Genomic DNA, 21,586 nt, shown 5'->3' with positions numbered 1-21,586 from the left:
ATCTATAACAACATTGATTCCTATAATGTTCGTTTGGAGAAAACCTGAAGGCATGTTTACGTTTTAGATTAAATTCCACTGTTTAAAATTGTGCTCAACTTTAATTTTACATTGGATTCCATTTTGAATGATAAACATTCCACTGGAATGTAGCCGTGCTTGTAATTCATATTTCTTCTAAAATAAATAATTCGGTTGCTGTGCATCATTTAGTCAAACAATCAGAAACTGTCAATTAAATTCTTCAATCTCTCTGACTTGTGTATCTCTAACATGGTAGTTAGAGTTTACTATTTTGGAAATTATGGTATCCTCCATTTGAAAATCACTAGGTTGCGCACATGTGTGTTACATTCCTCTGTCTGAAGTTTCTGAAGTCAGTTTACGTTCAGGACTTGAGTGCTACTATATAAGCCACTGCATTGTATTGTTAAATATGTACTGTGGATGAGCTGTCATACTGAAATGCCTTCTATGTAAACATACTTGACATTGATCCTGGGTGCAAAGTGGCTGCTGCACATAGTGAAACATAGCTACCTTTGAATTACTAATGGCTGTAAATTGCATTGGAATGTAAAACATTATCTAAATGTACATTTAAAAGATGCACATGTTGGCTGTCTTTTAAACACACCATTTCCCTATTTAAATTGCAGGGCAGGAAGCATACAGCTGTGTACGATCCTATTTCTTAAACGTTGCAATGGACTTTCTGGTCTGATGATGTCAACAACATTAGAGTATTCTCTTCTACTGCAAGATGTGCAATGCGTAGTTTATGGAACATTATAGGAAATTATTTAAGAGTCAAATGACAAATGAGTTTTCACAAGTTAAAAGGAGCTTCAGGAGTTGAATTTTTTGTGTCAATGACCAAGCAAAGAGCCGAACAAAACCAAACAAAATTTGTTTGATTTGACACTTGGTGGAGCACGAGATTGGGGGGAAGAAAGAGTGGTAGCCTCAATTTTTGTTCCAAATTTTAAAAAATTATGCATAGAGGGCAGACGACTGAAAAATTCATAACTTCCAATGTAAAATGACTATACATCTCTCCAGGCACATGATAGAAATACAGAGCTATGATGTTAAAGTTCAGGATGCTGACTAAGACTGGGCATTGACCAGAGGACACTGGAGCAAAAGTAAACCATTTATTGGAATGATGATAATCCTCCACTCTACTTTCCTGTCTTTTCACCATAACCCTTGATTCCCTGAGTTAAAAAGAAAATCCCTGCCTCATCCTTGAGTATGTTTAATGACTTGGCCTCTGCAACCATCTGTGGTTAAATACTCCACAAATTCACTACCATCTGAGAAGAAATTTCTCCTCATCTTTGTCTTAAATGTCCAACCCTTTGTTCTGAGGTTATGCTGTCTAGTCTCAGACTGTCCCATGGGGGAAAGAACATTTTCATATCTACTCTGATAAGTACTGTAAGCATCTCTGTTCCAATAAGGTCACCTTTCATTCTTCTAAATCCAGAGAGGGACAGGCTCAACCTACTCAACTTGTCTTCCTAAGACAACCCCTTCATTCTCAGGATCAGCCTTGTGAACTTTCTCTGAGCTACCTTGTATGCCAGTCTTTCTTACCTTCGATAAAGGGCTGAAAAGTATCCATAGTATTCCAGCTGTCGTCTGACAAGTGCCTTGTCTAGTTTTAGCAAGACCTCCTTACTTTTTTCCATTTGAAGTAAAAGCTCGTAGTGCATTTGGCTTCCCAATTACCTGTTGACCTTGAGTGTTAACTTTTTTTGTAATTTATGCTGAGAATTCCAAATTCCCCTATACTGTAGCTTTTGCCGTCTTTCTCCATTTTGACTAATGCTCAGCTGTTTTTTTCTGTTTGCCAAAAGGCATAACCTCATGTTTTCTTTCATTGTATTCCAAGTTTTTGCTAACTTATTTAACCTGTCTTTGCCCCACTGCAGACTGTCTGTTTATGTCAACCTCAGCACTTGGATATGCTATGTGTGAGGAAAGTGAATAAGTGACCCCAGCATTGATGCCACTAGTCACAGGTTGCCATCCTGAAAATGCATTCCTTTATCTCAAATGTGTCAACTATTAGTTAGAGAGTTCTGGGTCTAATATTTCCAAAACCATGACACACTCAGAAAAAGTGAATAGCCAAATGTATGGTACCTTATCACATGCCCTCTACAAATCAACATCTTTTTCTTTCCCTTTTTTACTATCTGGCTGTTCCATCCAAAAAGAATTTTAATAAATTTGTTCAGCACAATTTCCCATTCAGGAAACCATGCTATCTCTGCTTGATCATATTAAACATTTCTAAATGCTTTACTATTACAGAGCTTATACTAGCCTCTTACATTTTACCAGTTTCTTGTTAAGCTTCTTGGTTTAAGGTTACCTTTTTTGTCTCCCTGGGATTCTTACTACTAGCGCATCATAATCTCTACAGCTATTTCTTTTACTGTCTAAGATGCATCTCATTAGGTCCAAGGGACATATTGGACTTTAACCCGATTAGTTACCATAGTTTATTTTCTCTCCTCCTTTGACACCTTGAATATGTAGCATTTTTGGAATGTGATGAGTGTCTTCTAATTGCAAGAACTCATGCAAAGTATTATTCAACTCTCCTGTCATTTCCTGGTTCCCAATTATTTTCTCCCTAAGGGACGTATGCTCATTTTGACACTTATAATCTATTTTATATATTTAAACTCTTGCTGTCTATCTTGATATTACATGCAGGTTTACCCTCAAAGTTTATCTTCCCTTTCTAAGTTTTTATTTCTCCATCTTTTGTTGGTTTTGAAAACTTTCCTGATCCTTTCATTTATCACTAATCTTTGCCTCGTATCTTTTTTTCTTCTTACATGTGAGTGCTATCCTTAACTTCCCTGGTAAACCATGATTAGCTTAACCCCTTTCTTGCATTCTTTTTCACTGGCATAGATCTTTGTTTTAAACTGTGAACTATTTTCATAAATGTCTGTCATTGTCCCTCAACTGTTCTTGTTGCTAAGCTTCTTTCACAGTCCAGTCCAGCTAGCTTTGCCCTCATTAAGCTTAATACTGTGGTTTCCAACCCAAATTCCTCCCACTCACACTGGATGCTAAATTCAAACATGTTGTGGTCACTGTTTCCTAGGGGATTTTTTTTAGTCTGACGTCATTTCAGAAATCTGCCTCATTACACATCATATTCCTAGCTGGATTTGCAGCGTTGTTCTGCAAACTGTCCTGAATACACACTGAAGTCTTTCTCATGACTACCTGTATCAAACTGACTGTCGTTAGAAATGTGAAGATTAGAGTCAGCAATGATTAACCTTGGTAATATGACCTCATGTCTCATTTATTCTGTGTTCCACCATGTAGCTATTATTAAGGGACCTACAGTCTCTTTTTTTTTCCCCCTGGTTTCTTATGTTTGTGTAGGGATTCTACATCATCTAACCCAAAACAATTTCCATATTTATTTCATTCTGTACTAACATCTTGCCTGTTATTTTGAAAAGTCCCATGCCTATAAATATTTTAATTCCCAGTCATGGTTTCCTTGTAAATGTGCCTCCAGAATGACTGTAAAGGGCTGCGCTCTCATTAGAGAGAGACAACTGGTCGTGGTTTAACACAAGGGTCACTATGCCTCGGACGAGGTTAGAGGTTGCGAAAGGGAATTTTTCATGCTTAACCTCAGCTGGTGTGGGAATTGATGCTGTTGACATCACTCTGCATTGCAAACTAGCTGTCCAGCCTACCAAATTAACCAACTCTCTGTGAAGTATGATCATGTCCATAAGCTGTATTTATGCCATTAATTTAATTAATTTAATTTACTCTGAATACTATATACATTCAAGTAAAGAACCATTGATTTGCACTCTACAATTTTTTTTCTCTCTTTGCCTGTATCGATTTGTTTTTCAATTAGTTTAAAGCCCTCTCTTTGGCCCTAGTTTTCCAATTCACCAGTACATTGGTCCCAGAATAGTGCCCTCCAAATGAAACCCTTTTCACGCACACTAGTTGTTGAGCCAAGCATTACGTAAAGTTAGAGTCATACAACACGGAAACAGTCCAACTAGTCTATGCTGAACATAATCTCAAACTAAACTGATCCCAACTACACATTCTTGGCCCATATCCTTCTGAATTTTCCTATTTGTGTACTTATGTAAATGTCTTTTTAAATGTAATTATGCCCATATCCTCTGCTTCCTCAGGAAGCTCATTTCCCCATTGAACTACCCTCTGTAAAATAAAACTTTAAAAATGGCCCCTTTATCCCTTTTTTTTTAAAAATCTCGATCCTATCATCTTAAAAGTATCCCCCCTAGTTTTGAAATCCTCCATGCTCCACCTACTTTTATTTACTCTATGCCTGTGGCTTAGTTCATTATCCAGAGACTGTTGGAGGTTCTGCTTTTTTAATTTGGCTACAACTGTTTAAAATCTCTCAGCAGAACTCCCTTTCGAGTCCTAACAATGTTGGTTGTGCCAACGTGATTGATCACAAGTGAATACCTTCCCTCAGGTCCTTCAACCTAAGGAGAAGTCCTTAATTTAGCACCTGGCAGGCAAAACGAGCCTCTGGGCCTGCTGACCAAGGCTGCAAAGAATGGCTGCAAAGAACTCTGTACTTGTACTGTCTACTATCACCACTACATTCCCTGAATTGAATGGCTCCCTATAGTAAGATGGTGTGATCGATTTGCTCATCCTCCCAGCAGTCTCCATTATTGGCCTCACAGCTTGTAAGAACATCTTAACTTTTAAACCACTTTGTAGTCTGAGGCTCCTTGATTGTAATCCCCTGAGTCTTCAGTCCTGCTTCACTTGCAGTCTCACCTCCTATCCCTGATCACAGGCCAGTTCTGAATTATCTAGTCTGAAGGGTCTTGAGATTCTTACTGACTTGATGCAACTGCAATAAGCTAACTTCTGTGAACAGTCAAAATTTGTTAAGCATGTACAAGCTTTAAAGGAACTTTTTAACACTCTTCACAATGCACACGGAGCTGTGTCGAGATCTCTGAACAAGGGACCAGTTCTTCCTTTATACAAAATTCACTGTCAGTAATGCCTACAAGACAACACTCAGTCACTTCCCCATAGTCACCTGCCACTCATGGCACAATGCAGTGACTTGACCATTTCCAGAAACAATGTAATTTAGGTCATTCCTTAGTGGCAAGATCTGGTATATATCGTTTTTTCTTAACTGCGGGGTGTAGTCAGAATTATAATTGTAATGTTCTTATTGATTCTGAATAGGTGATGATAACGTAAACTGACTCTGAATACAGGGGAACCTTGATTATTTAAACTGCTGGGTGGGCTCTATTTTATTCGGATAATCGATTATTCGCTTAATTGATTTAAATGCCTTTCCTCTGGGTCTCGGAATTTTTAAAGCCTGTTCCCCATTCAGGAGACTACAGCAGCACACAGTGCGCGAGGCCCTGCCCTCAACACCACTCACGCACCCCCCCGCCCATTAACGTCCAGCACTGCCCCCTCCCCTGCCCAGCACTGCTTCCGCCCCCTCTCCGGGGCAGCCGAACTGGACACCAACAATAAGACTGCTGCTGCCGCCCTTGTGGGGTAAGTCTCCAAACAGCACACGTGCACACACTGTTTACTGCAACTTTTTGACAGGTTCCACCTCTGCTCTGTACAGGACAATGTTGGTCAGATTATCTGGGGAAGGGGGGTGGGTGTGGGTTTAGGGTACACTTCTCTGTAGAACACCGAGGGAAAGTATTGGGTGAGAGAGGGCGGGAGGCCAGTCATTTGAAGACGGTTCCTGTTTAATCACTGTAGACAAAAGACGCGATCACTGTTAGAAACACGCCTTTTGATGTAATGTTTCTATCGGGACCTCGAGTTTTCCTTTTGGATGATCTGATTTTCGGACAATTGGTATTCGGATAATTGGGGTTCCATTGTAGTAGGAGATGATGAGGTGTAAGTTTTTTATACATTCTACCTGCAAGACAGAGAAACATGCCACCCTTACCTCCTCCTTCTCTTCCCCCCCCCCCCCGGCATCCAATTTCTTACAGGTCAGCAAAGCAAATTAAGCCCATAACACCTCCGGGTGTGACCGACTCTGGCTCAAAGCTTTGGGTATTCCTTGAGCCACAAACATTTGTGACATGTTCACGCTGGATCATGTTTGTACTCAGCAGCTTCTACATATTGTAGCAACAACATCATCCTTCCTTCCTGCTGTCACTATCATATTTGATTTAATTACGCAAGATTTCCTGCTGTTTATATTTTACAGTAATGATGTTTTGTTTGTCATTTTAAAGTTTAAAAAATCCTATACTTTTTTTAAAAGCTAGAACAACAGCACTGGAGACCTAATCACAAACTGAATAGCTTTTCTTTTGCTTTAAGGACTAGAAATATTCACTGTTCCAACTCATCAACTTCTCTCCTTGCACTTGCATCAAGCTGGGCTCATGACATCACTGTGCAACTATTCTTAGCATTAGATAAGTTACGAAAATTATAAAAGCTTGGGTGAAAAATGTGACCTTCAAATTGACCATGGTAATTGTAGAATATCTGACTTACTTTGAATCTTCTCTTAGCCTGTGCTGTGTATAAAATGTGGTCTGAGAATTATTGATAGTGCTTATCTTGTAACTATTGTTGCAGTTACTTCGGGTAGCTTTATGATCACTGCCCTCCCTTTTTTTTTCAAAACTTTTGAATGAACAGAAAGTTACAGTTGGATGAATATAGGCTAGGAAAACCTGAATTTGATCAAAATCATATTTTGTAGATTTTTTTGTGATAATTTAAAATTGGAAGAATTAAGTTCTTTTTTCAGTAAGGTAAGTGTTCTAGAGTACAACATCAAAATTAATTGTTCAAAAATAGTGATTGAACATCAGCATGTAACAAAATGTTGTCTCTCTGGTATGTGAACTTTTGAGTCTTTAATTTAATATCGAAGTATACTGTCTCATTTCTGATCATAAAGTTTGCATAACAGTAACATAATTAGAACACAGAAATGAGAGTTCTTACTTTCAACTAATAAATGCTGTCAATCCTGAAATAAGAATTACATAGTACAAGTTGTCCTGGAATTGAGCCTGGATTTTAAGAAAATGCTTTTAGTACAATTGAATTAGGATCCTGGACTGGGGGTGTAATTTTTCTATAATAGATAGACCTCAGGCTATCTATTTCAACAGTCTAAAAGATGGTGTGCTCATCCATCTGCATTGGTCTTTAGGAGGATGATCCAATGCATGGAATGATGGGCCTACCATTTTTGATGGTTGAAAACTTAATCAAAGCTCTGAAATACAATTGGAGTACTTTGTACTTTATACTTGATTGATGAAATGGTTTTTTGGATATAAAATTATTGCAGAAACAAGAATGTTGAATAGGATCTATTTGTATAGAAATGTAAAAGTTCAGGTGCTGCGAGATGTTAGATGATGTAAATGTTTGATCCTTTTATAACCTGGAAGGTGAGATGCAATTTTCTGTTCTAATGGATAATTATTATTTGGTGATAATCAGTACAATATTCAATGGAACTTCAAGTATTTTGCTTTTTAAGGGCAACTTAAAAACACTCATTGCAATTTTAATACATTTTTCACTGGATGCTACTTGAATATAGTACTACAATGCTGGAAAAACAGGAAGACCAATAGAGGAAGTATGTCTGATATGGAACACTATGCAAAACCTTGTAAATTGTACTGAACTGTTTCAAGTCAAAAGCTTTTTGGTATTTTGAATATTTTTTGTTTTTTTCTTCTTGTTGACCGTGTTTTGCTCCTGTAGACAGATACTTAAAGACAAAGGCAGGCGGCATTGGGCAATATAATTGCAGCTAGGAAGTGTGATTTAGCCTGGGATAGGAGGTGGGCTAGAGGAAATTGACCAGGAATTTTGAAAGAGATGACCATGGATACAAGAAACAAACTGAGCAGAAAAGGAAGATGGGACAGCAGTCAGAAAACTGAAATAACAGAATATGTTTAAATGAAAGAATTCTAATTACGAAAATCAGCTTAATAGCTAGGTGTGGTGTCAGGTGTATGTATGTCATAATTCTCCATCTCCGTTTCTCATTTTACAGTATATTAGTTTGAGAATTGGAGAAATATTAAATACCATTGCTTTGAATGTTTAGTGTACTGAAATGCTGAACTTATATTGAATATTTAAAATAAATTACCTATGAAACATTTGGTTGCTTCGTAAGTTATTATAATTGATTTTGCTTTTATGTTAAACTGTCACTTATTTGTTTTTCAGCAACAAGGAATTGGTCGGCCTAGCGTTTATCATGCAGTAGTTGTCATCTTCTTAGAATTCTTTGCCTGGGGACTATTAACTACTCCAATGTTAACAGTAAGTACGGCCTGTTTCATGATACCTTTATGCAAATTGCTCAGCTTAAACAGATCTTTTTAATTGTTAGAGTTTACTGTTCCACAAAGGGTATCCCATCGACCTACATTTTCAGTATGAGTGAATCAATAACTTTTTTTGGTTTTGAATATTGGAAGCCAATGCTATCAGTGTTTGTCATTATGCATTATTTAAGAGACATGTTCCTGTTAGCTCATCCTTGTGAGGTGGAGACTGCACAGCTATCCTCATCCTGAATTCTAAGGGAGGCCAGCACGTGAGTGTAAAAGGTAAAACGGAAGCAATTGATACAGTCTTCAGCTAGACGTAGTGAGTTGATAATCCATTTTGGCCTCTTCTTGAGGTTACTAGCATTAGATGCTAGTTTTCAATAATTTCCTTTAATCTACATGATATCCAGAAATGGCTGAAGGCACTAGAAGATGCAAAGGGCTATTACTTCTGATATTTCCTAGAAATAATGCTGAAGATTTGTGCTCTCGAACTAGCTGTGTCCATAGTCGAACTGTTCCAGTACAGCAGTACACTTGCATCTAGCTAACAATGTTTGCCTGTTCATTGTGCACATAAAAAGCTGGATGCTAATTAGCTAGTTGTTACCCTTTCAGACAACTCTATCAGTAAAGTGATGGCAGGAGTTGTTGACATTACTATCAAGCGGAACTTGCAAAGAAATAATTTGCTTACTGATGCTCAGTTTGGGGCCTACCAGGGCCTCGTTAAGCCCTGTTCAGTTGTGGACAAAAAAGGATTCCAGAGGAGAATGAAGGATGAATAAACAGCGCTGGGTCCACTATTTTTTGTCATTTTTATATAAATGATTTGAATGTGAATGTAGGCTCTATGGTTAGTAAGTTTGTAGATGACATCAAAATTGTTGATATAGAAGACAGAAAAGAGGGTTCCCTCTGAGTGCACCAGAGACTTGATCAGATGGGCATATGGGCTGATGAGTGGCAGATAGAGCTTAATTTAAACAAATATAAGGTGCTTTATTTTGGTAGGTAAATTAGGGCTGGATTTGTACACTTAATGGTAAGCTCCTGGAGAGTGTTGCCAAACAAAGACACATTGGAGTGCAGATTCATAGTTCATTGAAAGCATAGTCGCAGGTTGACAGGATAGTGAAGAAGGCATTTGGTATGCTTGCCTTTTATTGGTCAGTGCATTGAGTAGAGGAGTTGGGACATCATGTTGCAGTTGTACAGGACATTGCTTAGATCACATTTGGAAAACTATGTGCAATTCTGATCTCCATCTTATAGGAAGTATGGTGTGGAATTTGAAAAGGTTCAGAAAAGATTTACAAGGATATTGCCTGGGTTAGAGAGTTTGATCTTTTGTGGGAGGCTGAATAGACTGGGGCTATTTTCCCTGGAGCATCAGAGGCAGTGGGGTGACCTTCGAGAAGTTTAATAAACTCATGCAGGGCCTGGATAGGGTGAGTAGACAAGTCTTTTTTCCCCCCAGGGTGAGGGAGTCCAAACCTAGAGGGGGTAGATTTAAAAGGGATCTAAGGGGCAACTTTTTCACGCGGAGAGTGGTGCATGTAAGGAATGAGCTGCTAGAGGAAGTGGTGGAGGTGGTTACAACTATAATATTTAAAAGGTGTCTGAATGGGTACATGAATAGGAAAGGTTTAGAATGATCTTGACCACATGCTGGCCAATTTAGGTAAATTTAGGATATCTTTTCGGCATGGATGAGTTGGATCAACGGGTCTGTTTCTGTGCTGTACATCTGAGTCTGACTGTCCTTGCACCATGACAGCATTTAACTCTCAAAACTGGAGTCAGCAGGAATTGAGGGTAACTCCTGGCCAGAATCCTACTTGGTACCAAAGAAGATGGTTCTATCTGTTGGAGATCTGTCACCTTTGCTCCACGATATTACTGTGGAAGCTCCACAGTATAATGTCCTAGGGCCGCACATCTTCAGCTTACCTCTACCATTGGGTCAGAAGTCAGGATATTCACTGATTGCACGATATTCGCTGATTGCACAATATTCCATATTTGCAATTCTGCTGATACTAAATCAGCCCAATCCACATGTGGCAAGGCCTGCGAACCTCTTACCTTGATAAGTGGCAAACTTTCCATGGCATTACCATCGTGAATCCCCAACCATCATAATCATGCAAGGTACTAAGAATCTAGAAACTGAACTGGATTAGCCATAGATGTAGGAGCAGATTAGAAGTTAGAAATTCCCTAAAAGTTGAAGTTCTAAATTGGAGAAAGGCCAATTTTGACGGTATTAGGCAAGAACTTTTGAAAGCTGGTTGGAGGCAGATGTTCGCAAGTAAAGGGACAGATCGAAAATGGGAAGCCTTCAGAAATGAGATAACAAGAATCCAGAGAAAGTATATTCCTGTCAGGGTGAAAGGGAAGGCTGGTAGGTATAGAGAATGCTGGATGACTAAAGAAATTGAGGGTTTGGTTAAGAAAAAGAAGGAAGCATATGTCAGGTATAGACAGGATCGATCGAGTGAATCCTTAGAAGAGTATAAAGAAAGTAGGAGTATACTTCAGAGGGAAATTGGGAGGGCAAAACAGGGACATGAGATAGTTTTGGCAAACAGAATTAAGGAGAATCCAAAGGGTTTTTACAAATATATTAAGGGCAAAAGGGTAACTAGGGAGAGAATAGGGCCCCTCAAAGATCAGAAAGGTGGCCTTTGTGTGGAACCACAGAAAATGGGGGAGATACTGAATGAATATTTTGCATCAGTATTTACTGTGGAAAAGGATATGGAAGATATAGACTGTAGGGAAATAGATGGTGACATCTTGCAAAATGTCCAGATTACAGAGGAGGAAGTGCTGGATGTCTTGAAACGGGTGAAGGTTGGTAAATCCCCAGGACCTGATCAGGTGTACCCGAGAACTCTGTGGGATGCCAGAGAAATGATTGCTGGGCCTGTTGCTGAGCTATTTGGATCATCAATAGTCACAGGTCAGGTGCCAGAAGACTGGAGGTTGGCAAACATGGTGCCACTGTTTAAGAAGGGCTGCAAAGACAAACCAGGGATCTATAGACCAGTGAGCCTGACCTTGATGGGCAAGTTGTTGGAGGGAATCCTGAGGGGCAGGATGTACATGTATTTGGTAAGGCAAGGACTGATCAGGGATAGTCAACATGGCTTTGTGCGTGGGAAATCATGTCTCTCAAACTTGATTGAGTTTTTTGAAGAAGTAATAAAGAGGCTTGATGAGGGCAGAGCAGTAGATGTGATCTATATGGACTTCAATAAGGCGTTCAACAAGGTTCCCCATGGGAGACTGATTAGCAAGGTTAGATCTCATGGAATAAAGGAAGAACTAGCCATTTGGATACAGAACTGGCTCAGAGGTAGAAATCAGAGGGTGGTGGTGGAGGGTTGTTTTTTAGACTGGAGGCCTGTGACCAGTGGAGTGCCATAAGGATCAGTGCTGGGTCCTCTACTTTTTGTCATTTACATAAATTTATTTTGATGCGAACATAAGAGGTACAGTTAGTAAGTTTGCAGATGACACCAAAATTGGAAGTGTAGTGGACAACGAAGAGGGTTACCTCAGATTACAACAGGATCTGGGCCAGGTGGGCCAATGGGCTGAGAAGTGGCAGATGGAGTTCAATTCAGATAAATGCGAGGTACTACATTTTGGGAAAGCAAATCTTAGCAGGACATATACATTTAATTGTAAGGTCCTAGGGAGTGTTGCTGAACAAAGAGACCATGGAGTGCAGGTTCATAGCTCCTTGAAAGTGGAGTCGCAGGTAGATAGGATAGTGAAGAAGGCATTTGGTATGCTTTTCTTTATTGGTCAGAGTACAGGAGTTGGGAGGTCATGTTGCGGCTGTACAGGACATTGGTTAGCCCACTGTTGGAATGTTGCATGCAACTCTGGTCTCCTTCCTATCAGAAGGATGTTGTGAAACTTGAAAGGGTTCAGAAAAGATTTACAAGGATGTTGCCAGGGTTGGAGGTCTTGAGCTATAGGGAGAGGCTGAACAGGCTGGGGCTGTTTTCCCTGGAGCGTCGGAGGCTGAGAGGTGACCTTATAGAGGTTTACAAAATTATTAGGGGCATGGATAGGATAGATAGACCAAGTCTTTTTCCTACGGTCAGGGAGTCTAGAACTAGAGGGCATCGGTTTAGAGTGAGAGGGGAAAGATATAAAAGAGACCTAAGGGGCAACGTTTTCACGCAGAAGGTGGTAAGTGTATGGAGTGAGCTGCCAGTGGAAGTGGTGGAGGCTGGTATAATTGCAACATTTAAGAGGCATTTGGATGGTTATATGAATAGGAAGGGTTTGGAGGGATATGGGCTGGGTGCTGGCATGTGGGACTAGATTGGGTTGGGATATCTGGTCAGCATGGACGGGTTGGACTGAAGGGTTTGTTTCCATGCTGTACATCTGACTTTAAGTAACTCCTTTCCTGTCTCCATAATGTCCGTTCACTATCTATGAGTCAGACATGTAAAAGAATACTCTCCGATGGCCTGGATGGGTGTGGCTGCATAAAATCTCAAGAAGCTCAACACCAAGCTGAAACATGCAAAAAATATGCTTGCATAAAAACTGCAGGGTTGTGGTATAAACCCCAGTTGTTTATACACAGTTTATAAATAGCATTCATGTCAGAGAATCTGTCACTCCTTTCTTGTCTGACGTATATAGAATGACTCTCCTGTCTCATTGTTATTTAAAACCTGTGAATGACAAAATCATTTTTAAACAAAAGCTATGATGTTTCTTGTTTTCTTAGTTTTGTTGAAGATTTGAATTGTCACCTGTGGCTCAGTGGCATTCTTGCCTCCACATCAAAATGTTGTGTTCAAGCAACATTCTTGGACTTTGAGCACAAAGCTCAAGGTTAAGTTTGTTGCTGCACTATTGAAGTTGTTTTCTTTTGGAAGAGTGGCTCGGTCTGTGCCTTCAGATGAAAGTGGAAGATCCCTTGGCACGACTTCAGAAAAGAGTGGGAGTTATCCTCGTGTTTAAACTTGATCCTTTTTATTGACATCACAAAAACCGATTGTTGTCTTTTATAGGAACTTGTTTGCAAATTGGCTGCATGGATCTTAGATTGCAACTGAATGCATTTCATTTGAACTCCATTGACTCATCAGAACTTTGGAGGAGTTCTGAAGTCATGGAAAAATATAATGTAAAAATATGTAATAGGACTACATATTTAAATAAAAGACCTTTGGCTTCAAAGGAAATAGAGCAGTTACTGATTTGTAAAATTTCCCAGCAAAACTAATTTAGTATTTTCAAACATTGTGGTAAAAACATGGATGCTGCCAAAGTAAGTCACAGTACCAAAATTTTGAAATTGCTGATACTTTTTTTTTGAAAGTCTAAGTATTGAGTTCTAATGATTGCATATCTAACATTTTTTTTTGACAGGTTCTGCATGAAACCTTTCCCAAGCATACATTTTTAATGAACGGCCTTATTCAGGGTGTGAAGGTAAGAATTGCGTATTTCAGTTATTAGTTTAGCAGAATCAGTTAATGCCCAATTTAATTCTCAAAGTGAGAGATAGTAAGGAAGAATGTAGCAAATGATTTTGTAGTGTCAAAGCTTTTAAGATCACTACAATTGTCGTATTTTAGTTAAAATTTCACTCTGTTTACACAAGCTAGAAAAGTTTATTGGGTTGGCAGCACCTATTGAGAGAAATAGAGTTAATATTTCATCAGGTTTTATGTGCCTTGAGAGTTTTATTTTTGCCTGCTGTTTTCTGAAACCAATTTACGAAGAATGCCAATTTGGCAGAATATTAACCCTTTTCAAAACTACAACTATAGTCACGATCTCTGTTGATACTTGTCGTTAATTCCCAGTAACTGTCCCACTTACTTACTTCAGAATTTGGTTAAGCTGTATTTTGGTATTGCACTGCTGAGTGCATTCTACAATGATTTTGGGCTCCCTTACATTATACACTCTCAAAACCACTGGACAAGCTGTAAGGAAGGCCTATATCTTTCGAATTTATTCTGTACCTCCATAACAACCTGGTGTTAGTGATGGAGAGTGTAAGATAAATGAGCCGCTGAGAGATCCAACCAATAAGAAGAGGTTGCCAGCCGATTATTGGTGACAGGCTAAGCAAACGTGTGCAAAAATAAACCAACCTCTTTCCTGAGAGTGATAATTTATTGTTTAATGCCCTATATGAATATACCTCTTTTCCCCCCCCCCCAAATAATTTGGAGTGATCCATTTTTCAGGATATAGCCATGCCTATTGTATTTTAAAATTTTAAAAATTTTGTGGTGACTGACTTGTGATGCAAGACTGCAAGTTCCATTGTACAATATTAGATTCTTTTCGCTTGAAGAAATGCAAACAGAAGGGAAAAAAATTCTTTGCCAATTAATTGAACAATCCTGTACTCCGTGTTCTGTCCTGGTGTGTTTGCCTTTTCAATTGGCAAGGACAATCACTTTCAAATAAATCCTACTGTTCTAACAATCCAAATTTTCAGCAATTCTTGTACTGATCAATAAAGTCACTTTCAAGTCAGTAAAGTAGGCACTGAAGCAATGCAGCTTGTTGGCAGGTTGACCTAGTTGGTAATCAAAACACATCAATGCAGACGTTTTTAAGAGTGTATGTTACATGTTCAAATTCACTTATAGAAATCAATAGACTTTTTTCACAGACTGAAAAAGGAACCTTGTGCACAAATCAAACCTGCTGAGGTTTGCTATGTCTTCTGGGTCCTACAAATTCGCAGTATTCTAATTTGAAATTTGCACTTTGAAACTCTAGCATTTGGTTTCTTTGCAACACTCCATGTGGTTGATAGGCTGATTCATTGCGACTCAGTACATGATTCCATTGCAGCAATAAAATGTGGCACCCCGAACCCATATTCTCAACAATTCACTCTGATTTACAAATAAACTAACAATATAATTTGATACGTGAGAAGTTTGGAAATGAATTTTGATTAGCACACCTATTGTAATGGAGAATGCACTAGTTAGACAATGGAACAAAAAATAAGAAGTTAGCTATCTTCCATCAAAGGCACATTTCTCATGGAATCTTATGACGAAGAAATATATTTGGCATACTTGTTACTAATAGTCAGTGTTTCCAAATGTAGATGAAGCTGCATTTCCAAAATTTCCTTCTCGCCCTCATAAACTCTATCCTAGACTAAAATTTATTTTTAAATTGGAGCAGTTAAATGAGCTCCCTTTGACATCGTGGTTCGAAATAAATCAAATGGGTGTTCTATTACTGCAAGCCTACCTTTTATGGTCAGTATGGGTGTTGGGAATCCTATAGTTCCACATGAGAGAAGATTGGGCAAATCAGCAGCATTGTCAATCAGGCAGAAAGAACATGTACCCTCTCTGTCAGTTTCAGTTTGACAAAATATGTGGCTGCTGGACTTGAGGCATTGGTCCATTCCGGAGGATAATCAGTGTCAATATGCCCCAGATAAATTTAAACAAATGTAGAAGTTCCTATCAGGCATCCTTTTAATTGATATATATTCTAATACAGCAAGTAGACCAATTGCACTTGTCAACCAATCAGCACTGTCTTCTGTTCAATTTAATTTGATATTCTTGTGAATGTTCTGAAGGTTGCAAGAAACCTTTTCATGAAAGTTTAATTTTTTTTCTCATTATATAAATAGGAAGGATTGAGAAGGATAAAGGCCAAATGCTGGCAAATGGGACTAGGTTAGGTTAAGATATCTGGTCAGCATGGATGAGTTCGACCGAAGGGTCTGTTTCCATGCTGTACATCTGATTTGATATTTGACTTTTTAAATAAATAAATCAAACACCTTATTCACTTTATTTTCTTTTCTAAAGATATTGGCCAGGATTTTCCAGTGGCCAGATTGTTTTCTGATGCATAGATGGAAGTTGCATATGGGAACCCTGTGGAATCCCCAATGCACCAAACTCCAAAGGAGCTGCCTAGGAATTTGCGCATTCCACTGGGTAGTTCCTCAACACCTGGAGCTTTCAAAAGTTATTGATTTAAATCTGAGTTTGGAGAGTTCTGAAGTGAAGTAAGTAGTTACTTAGTCCAATGTAGTGTATTTCCCGAAAAACTATTAAACTGACCTCCAGCTACTTCCAAAAACCTCTTTACACTGCTTCCATGTGCTTGCACATGCACTTTGACTCTGCAGCATATGTAGATCTCTTATTTATCATCATGTTTTTATATAATAGTTAAGGTGTGAATTGTAATCCTGCTTTGTCTACAAATTTATGCTATTGCTGGTCATCAAAGTTGGTACTAAATTTTAAGAAAATCTACACTTTGGATCTCATTAAGTCATTGTGAAAATCTTTTCTCTATCAGTACTAACTCCATTCCTTCTGCACTGACCACAGAATTATGGCTTTTTCAGGTATAGTAATCAGCTAAATGGGGTGCTGCATTCAGTTTAAGCTTTGTGCTGAGTTAGGTAATGGCAGTAGGGTTATTTTTTGTAATATTAAAACTAGTCGATGCTGCATTCTTCAGTTTTAAATGTGATGAAATGGATGTAAACACCACTTAGGTTCCCTTCGGTGTCCATCTTTGAAAATTTACTTCCAGCGCATGAAATTTAAGAATTTTAATTTGTTTTTCAGCCAGGATTGAAGGCTTTATCGTATCTGATGCTGATGTCAAACTAATACCTGCATTTATTTAAGTAATGCAGTTTAATTTTGTTTCCTTTTTTTTCCTTTTTAGGGTTTTTTATCATTTATGAGTGCTCCACTGATTGGTGCTTTGTCTGATGTGTGGGGGAGGAGATCGTTTCTTTTACTGACAGTGTTTTTCACATGTGTCCCAATTCCTTTAATGAGGATAAGTCCATGGTAAGGATTGTTTGTTAGAATGATGGAATCAGAGTTTTCACATGTGTTCAGATGGCACTTAAGAGATAATGGTGGGGAAAAAGTGAATTTTCTCAATACATTTTGATGACCTTTCCATGTGCTTAAAAAAGTGGGATAGTTATGGGTTTTTAACTATCCTGGAAGTGGACTATATCTCTAGACACTTTGCATTGTGTTTTAGATTGCCTTGTAACAAAATACAATGAGTAGCAGGTAATAATTCAGTGGTGAGATATGTTTTTTTAAGATGAAACTAGAATTTGTGGTCAAATTGAAGATAGGGAGGACTGTATAAAAGCTTAGAGCTCAGCTTTTAAATAGTTTTTAACTTTTCCCTCAAATAAAATCTAATACAGTCCACTTGGATGCTTTCTTTCCTTTGTAGAATGTCATAACCCCAAAATATAAGCCTTCATTTGCTCCTTCCAAAATTGCTCTGAAATTGTTTAGAAAGTAATCAACACACTCTTCTGTTTCTGAAAAATTTATGCTTAAAAAAGTACATCCTCAGTTGCAACATTAGTGCCTAATATACACTGAATTTCTGTACTTTCAAAATATCGTATGATTCCTGTATGAAATGAAAAATCCAAAAGGATTGTAGAATTTTTTTTGCTATTAATGGGTTGAGGGCAGCACTGTCTAGGCCAGCATTTCTTGCCCATCTGTAAATGCCCAAAGAGCAGTTAGGAGTCAGCCATATTGTTATGGGTCTGGAGTGACATCCAGACCAGATGTGGATGGCAGATTTCTTTCCCTAGAAGGATAGTCATGAACCAGATGGATTTTTGCAACAGTCAACAATGATGACACTCTTTCCATTCATGTCATTCTAGGTTTTGATTTGGTTCAAATTTCAGAGTCTGATTTGAACCCACTTCGCAGGAGCATTAACTTGGGCTTTTTACTGGTTCACTGGCACGGCCACTATGCTACCATGTCCCCTTGTGAATATCTCAGTTTCTGGGCTCAATTCTAATCTTCAAATTTGTTTTTCAAGAGTGAAATTTCGATTTCAACCTTTTTAATGTCAAAAGTCTCAATTGCAAATATAAGTATTCATGTTTAAAATATAAATTTTAATTAATTTAGAAACTAATTTCTTGTGATCCTTATCTTACTCTTGCCTGTACTTCTTTTATAGGTGGTATTTTGCCGTTATCTCAGTGTCTGGTGTTTTTGCAGTCACTTTTTCAGTAATATTTGCATATGTAGCTGACATTACTCAAGAACACGAGAGAAGTACAGCATATGGGCTGGTAGGATATACTTTTTATACTTTTTGCAAATAAAACTTTGGTTCTGCATTTTTTTTTTAGTTTCCTTTAAAATCATTTTTATTGTTGCCATCCTGTCTTCACTGTCTTTTGATTCCTGACCCCAATCCTGGTTAGGAATCTGAGTCGTAACTATCTTTGACTAAGTGTCTAGGTGGTACACTAACACTGCTGAGATAGATTTTCATCTTTTCCCATGACGGTCCCACCTGAGCATGTCCCTCTGGAAGATTAACAGCAGACACTTGATTCTAAAACGCACCTTAAATTGTGCGGCTCAGTGCATGTAACTTTCTCACCTGATTCAAAAGTAACAGATTCCACACACTCGAAGAATAGGAGAGTTTTTTTCCCCAATGACATGGTCAATATTTATTCTTCGGTCAGAACTGAAACCAATTCTGTTGTTATCACATTGGTAGGACACTACTTATTACATTTTCTACAGCATTACCAGTGACTATACTTGAAAAGGCAGCAAAGCACCTCGGAATACCTTCAGGTTGCGAAAGCTGCACTATAAATGAGAGTCCTTTTCTTCATCAGTCAAGTTTTTCTTCCGACCCACATTTAAGTATAAACAAGTATGATATAAAGTAGGTTTAAACGAATTGGGATTTCACTACTATTTCATTCTTGTACCTTCACTAAAGTGTTTCCATTTTAAATGGTTGAAAATATTGCAGGAATATATAAATACATTTCATGCAGTTGTATAGCAGGATGCAGTATTTCTTTTCCCTGCAATGTTATATTCTAGATGATCACGCTTTGGACTGGTGGTGAAAAGAACAGGAGTTCTTACTATTGTATCCATAATGTTGATAATCTGAAAACACACTGCTGCGTTTGGCATTGAGAAACTTCAAAGTTTTCACATGAAAAAGAATCCAAATATGCCCAATCACATTTGAGCAGTCACAGTTAGTGAAACTATGCTGATCTTGGGAATATTGCACTCAGCAGAAGCAATTTTGGGGAACAATTCCATTTTATAGATGTACTCAATTGTACTCAATCCAAAGGGCAATTTCCACTTGGTGGTTCTTTTAGAAATTTGACCTGCACTAGGTATCTGGGAGCAGTGTGCAACCTACCCCAATTTACTGCTACATGTACTAGCACTGGAACATTTTTGAAGACAATGAATGTATGCTTTTTCCTGGGTTTATCAGGAAATAAACATAATTTAACATAATTAAAGGTAAACAAAGAATGATGCTTTAATTCTTTTTACATATTTGGCCTCTGACAAAACAAAAATAATAATCTAAGTACTCTATAGTTGTTACATTTTCTTGGGGAAAACACTTAGAATTGAGAACATCTCTGCCTCATTGCCATACAGTTGTCGGGAAGTAGTGATTATTTTACCAAAAATAATTGCTTTCTTTCTTTTGAATGCTGAACTGAGACAAAGGAAAAGTAAGCTATTTTAGTTTTAAATCTCCAATTTGTAAACATAAGGAACAAAAACTGGCAACAGGTTGGTAGTAAATATTGTGGGTCACAAAATTGTATAACATTTTGGATGAATCGTTATAGAAAGAACTTCTAAACCTATAGAGTTTCTCTAGAATAATGCAAGGGATTCCGTGGAACTATAGATTCTGGGGCAGTTTCCAATATGCAGAGTTTCATTGATTTTAAATTGAGAGTAGTTTAGGTACCTGAAGAAATCTGTCATGCTTTGCTAATCGCACCCATAGACTAGAATGCATGCATGCCATTGTTCTATGGGAGGCAATGGCCTAGTGATATTCTCACTAGATTATTAATCTAGAGACCCAGATAATGTTCTAAGGGTATGCATTCAATCTGCATGTGACTTGTACATTCAACTTGGTCTGACCTCCATATGACTCCAGATGAATAGCAATATTGTTGACTCTTAACTGCTCTCTGGGCAGTTAAAGATGGGCATTAAATGCCAGCCTAGCAAGTAATGCTCTCACCCTGTGGATTGATTTTTAAAGAAAACAAATTAAGTGTCAGTGTTTAAGAGGGAGGGAAGTAGCTGAAGAGGAAATGACAACTACGCAGATGTCAGTGGCAAGGGCAGTGACATTCATTTCATTTATTTGTTCTAAACAACAAGAAACTAAATGAAATTTCTTGGTTGGGGATTGTTGTTGAGGCATGGAATTGAGTGATTGAGAGGAGCCATTCAATACTCAAAGGAAAAAATTGCATGTTTAATGCACATACGCTTGAAGCAGAAGGGGGTACTCCGAAGGATCAAGGGCAGCTTATTGTTCATTATTGTAGCAAATGACCAGCATAAACAAGTTACCCCAATTGATACATAAGCAGAAATCGGAGATGGCCATTCAGTCCTTAAGTCTGTTAAGCTTTCAGTAAGATCGTGGGTGATCTGATTTGTGGCCTTAAAACCACTTTTGGATTCCAATAACCCTTGACTTCCTTCTATTGTAAATTGATATCAATTCCACATAAAACTATCCATTATAAATATGTTTCAAAGTTACCTATAAACTGCAGACAATTCTGGAACTATCTTCACCTGTGAAATAAGACAACTTCACAGCTGTGAAATGAAGATCATGGACCACATGTATTCAATTAATGTTTTCCATGATTCAGTATTAGCTGCATTTAACATCTAGATGAAATTTGCATCTTGACATCCATTAAGTTTCTACAAGTGAGTTGCCCTCCCATATTAGATGGAAGTCTTATTTCACATTCATTGAGGTAAACTATTCCCAGAAAGTGGTCAAGTGACTCGTAAGCTGACCACAACAAATTTCAAGGAATCTTAGAATCGGTAGAGAATATAAGGAGACCGCTTGGGCTATCACGCTCATGTTTGTTGTGTGCAAAAGTAAATCGTGAGTTCAACTCTAATCCTTTCTGCCTAGCCTTGAATTTTTTTTCTTAGCCAGTTCACTTTCAAAAGTTACAGTTGAATCTGCATCCACCATATACTCCATCATTGATGCCTTCAATTCTTTTACCATTCACTTAAGTAGGTGTCTTGTGCTTCTTGAGCCTTACACCAATGGCCACCTCTTAG

The 21,586-nt window shown here is 38.2% G+C and overlaps 1 protein-coding gene across 1 annotated transcript in view; it reads left to right on the top strand.

The window, feature by feature from the left end:
* Positions 1 to 21,586, top strand: part of LOC132824221 (hippocampus abundant transcript 1 protein-like) — a 107,580-nt gene that overhangs the window by 34,164 nt on the left and 51,830 nt on the right. Inside the window, exons 2-5 of the mRNA XM_060838529.1 lie at positions 8,287 to 8,382; positions 13,806 to 13,868; positions 17,124 to 17,251; positions 18,417 to 18,531. Of these exons, the coding sequence (XP_060694512.1) occupies positions 8,287 to 8,382; positions 13,806 to 13,868; positions 17,124 to 17,251; positions 18,417 to 18,531 (402 nt within the window). The remainder of the gene's footprint in view (positions 1 to 8,286; positions 8,383 to 13,805; positions 13,869 to 17,123; positions 17,252 to 18,416; positions 18,532 to 21,586) is intronic.

Source organism: Hemiscyllium ocellatum, chromosome 2 (assembly GCF_020745735.1).
Source record: "Hemiscyllium ocellatum isolate sHemOce1 chromosome 2, sHemOce1.pat.X.cur, whole genome shotgun sequence".
NCBI classification, from domain to species: domain Eukaryota; kingdom Metazoa; phylum Chordata; class Chondrichthyes; order Orectolobiformes; family Hemiscylliidae; genus Hemiscyllium; species Hemiscyllium ocellatum.
This window is presented reverse-complemented; position numbering and strand designations above follow the sequence as displayed.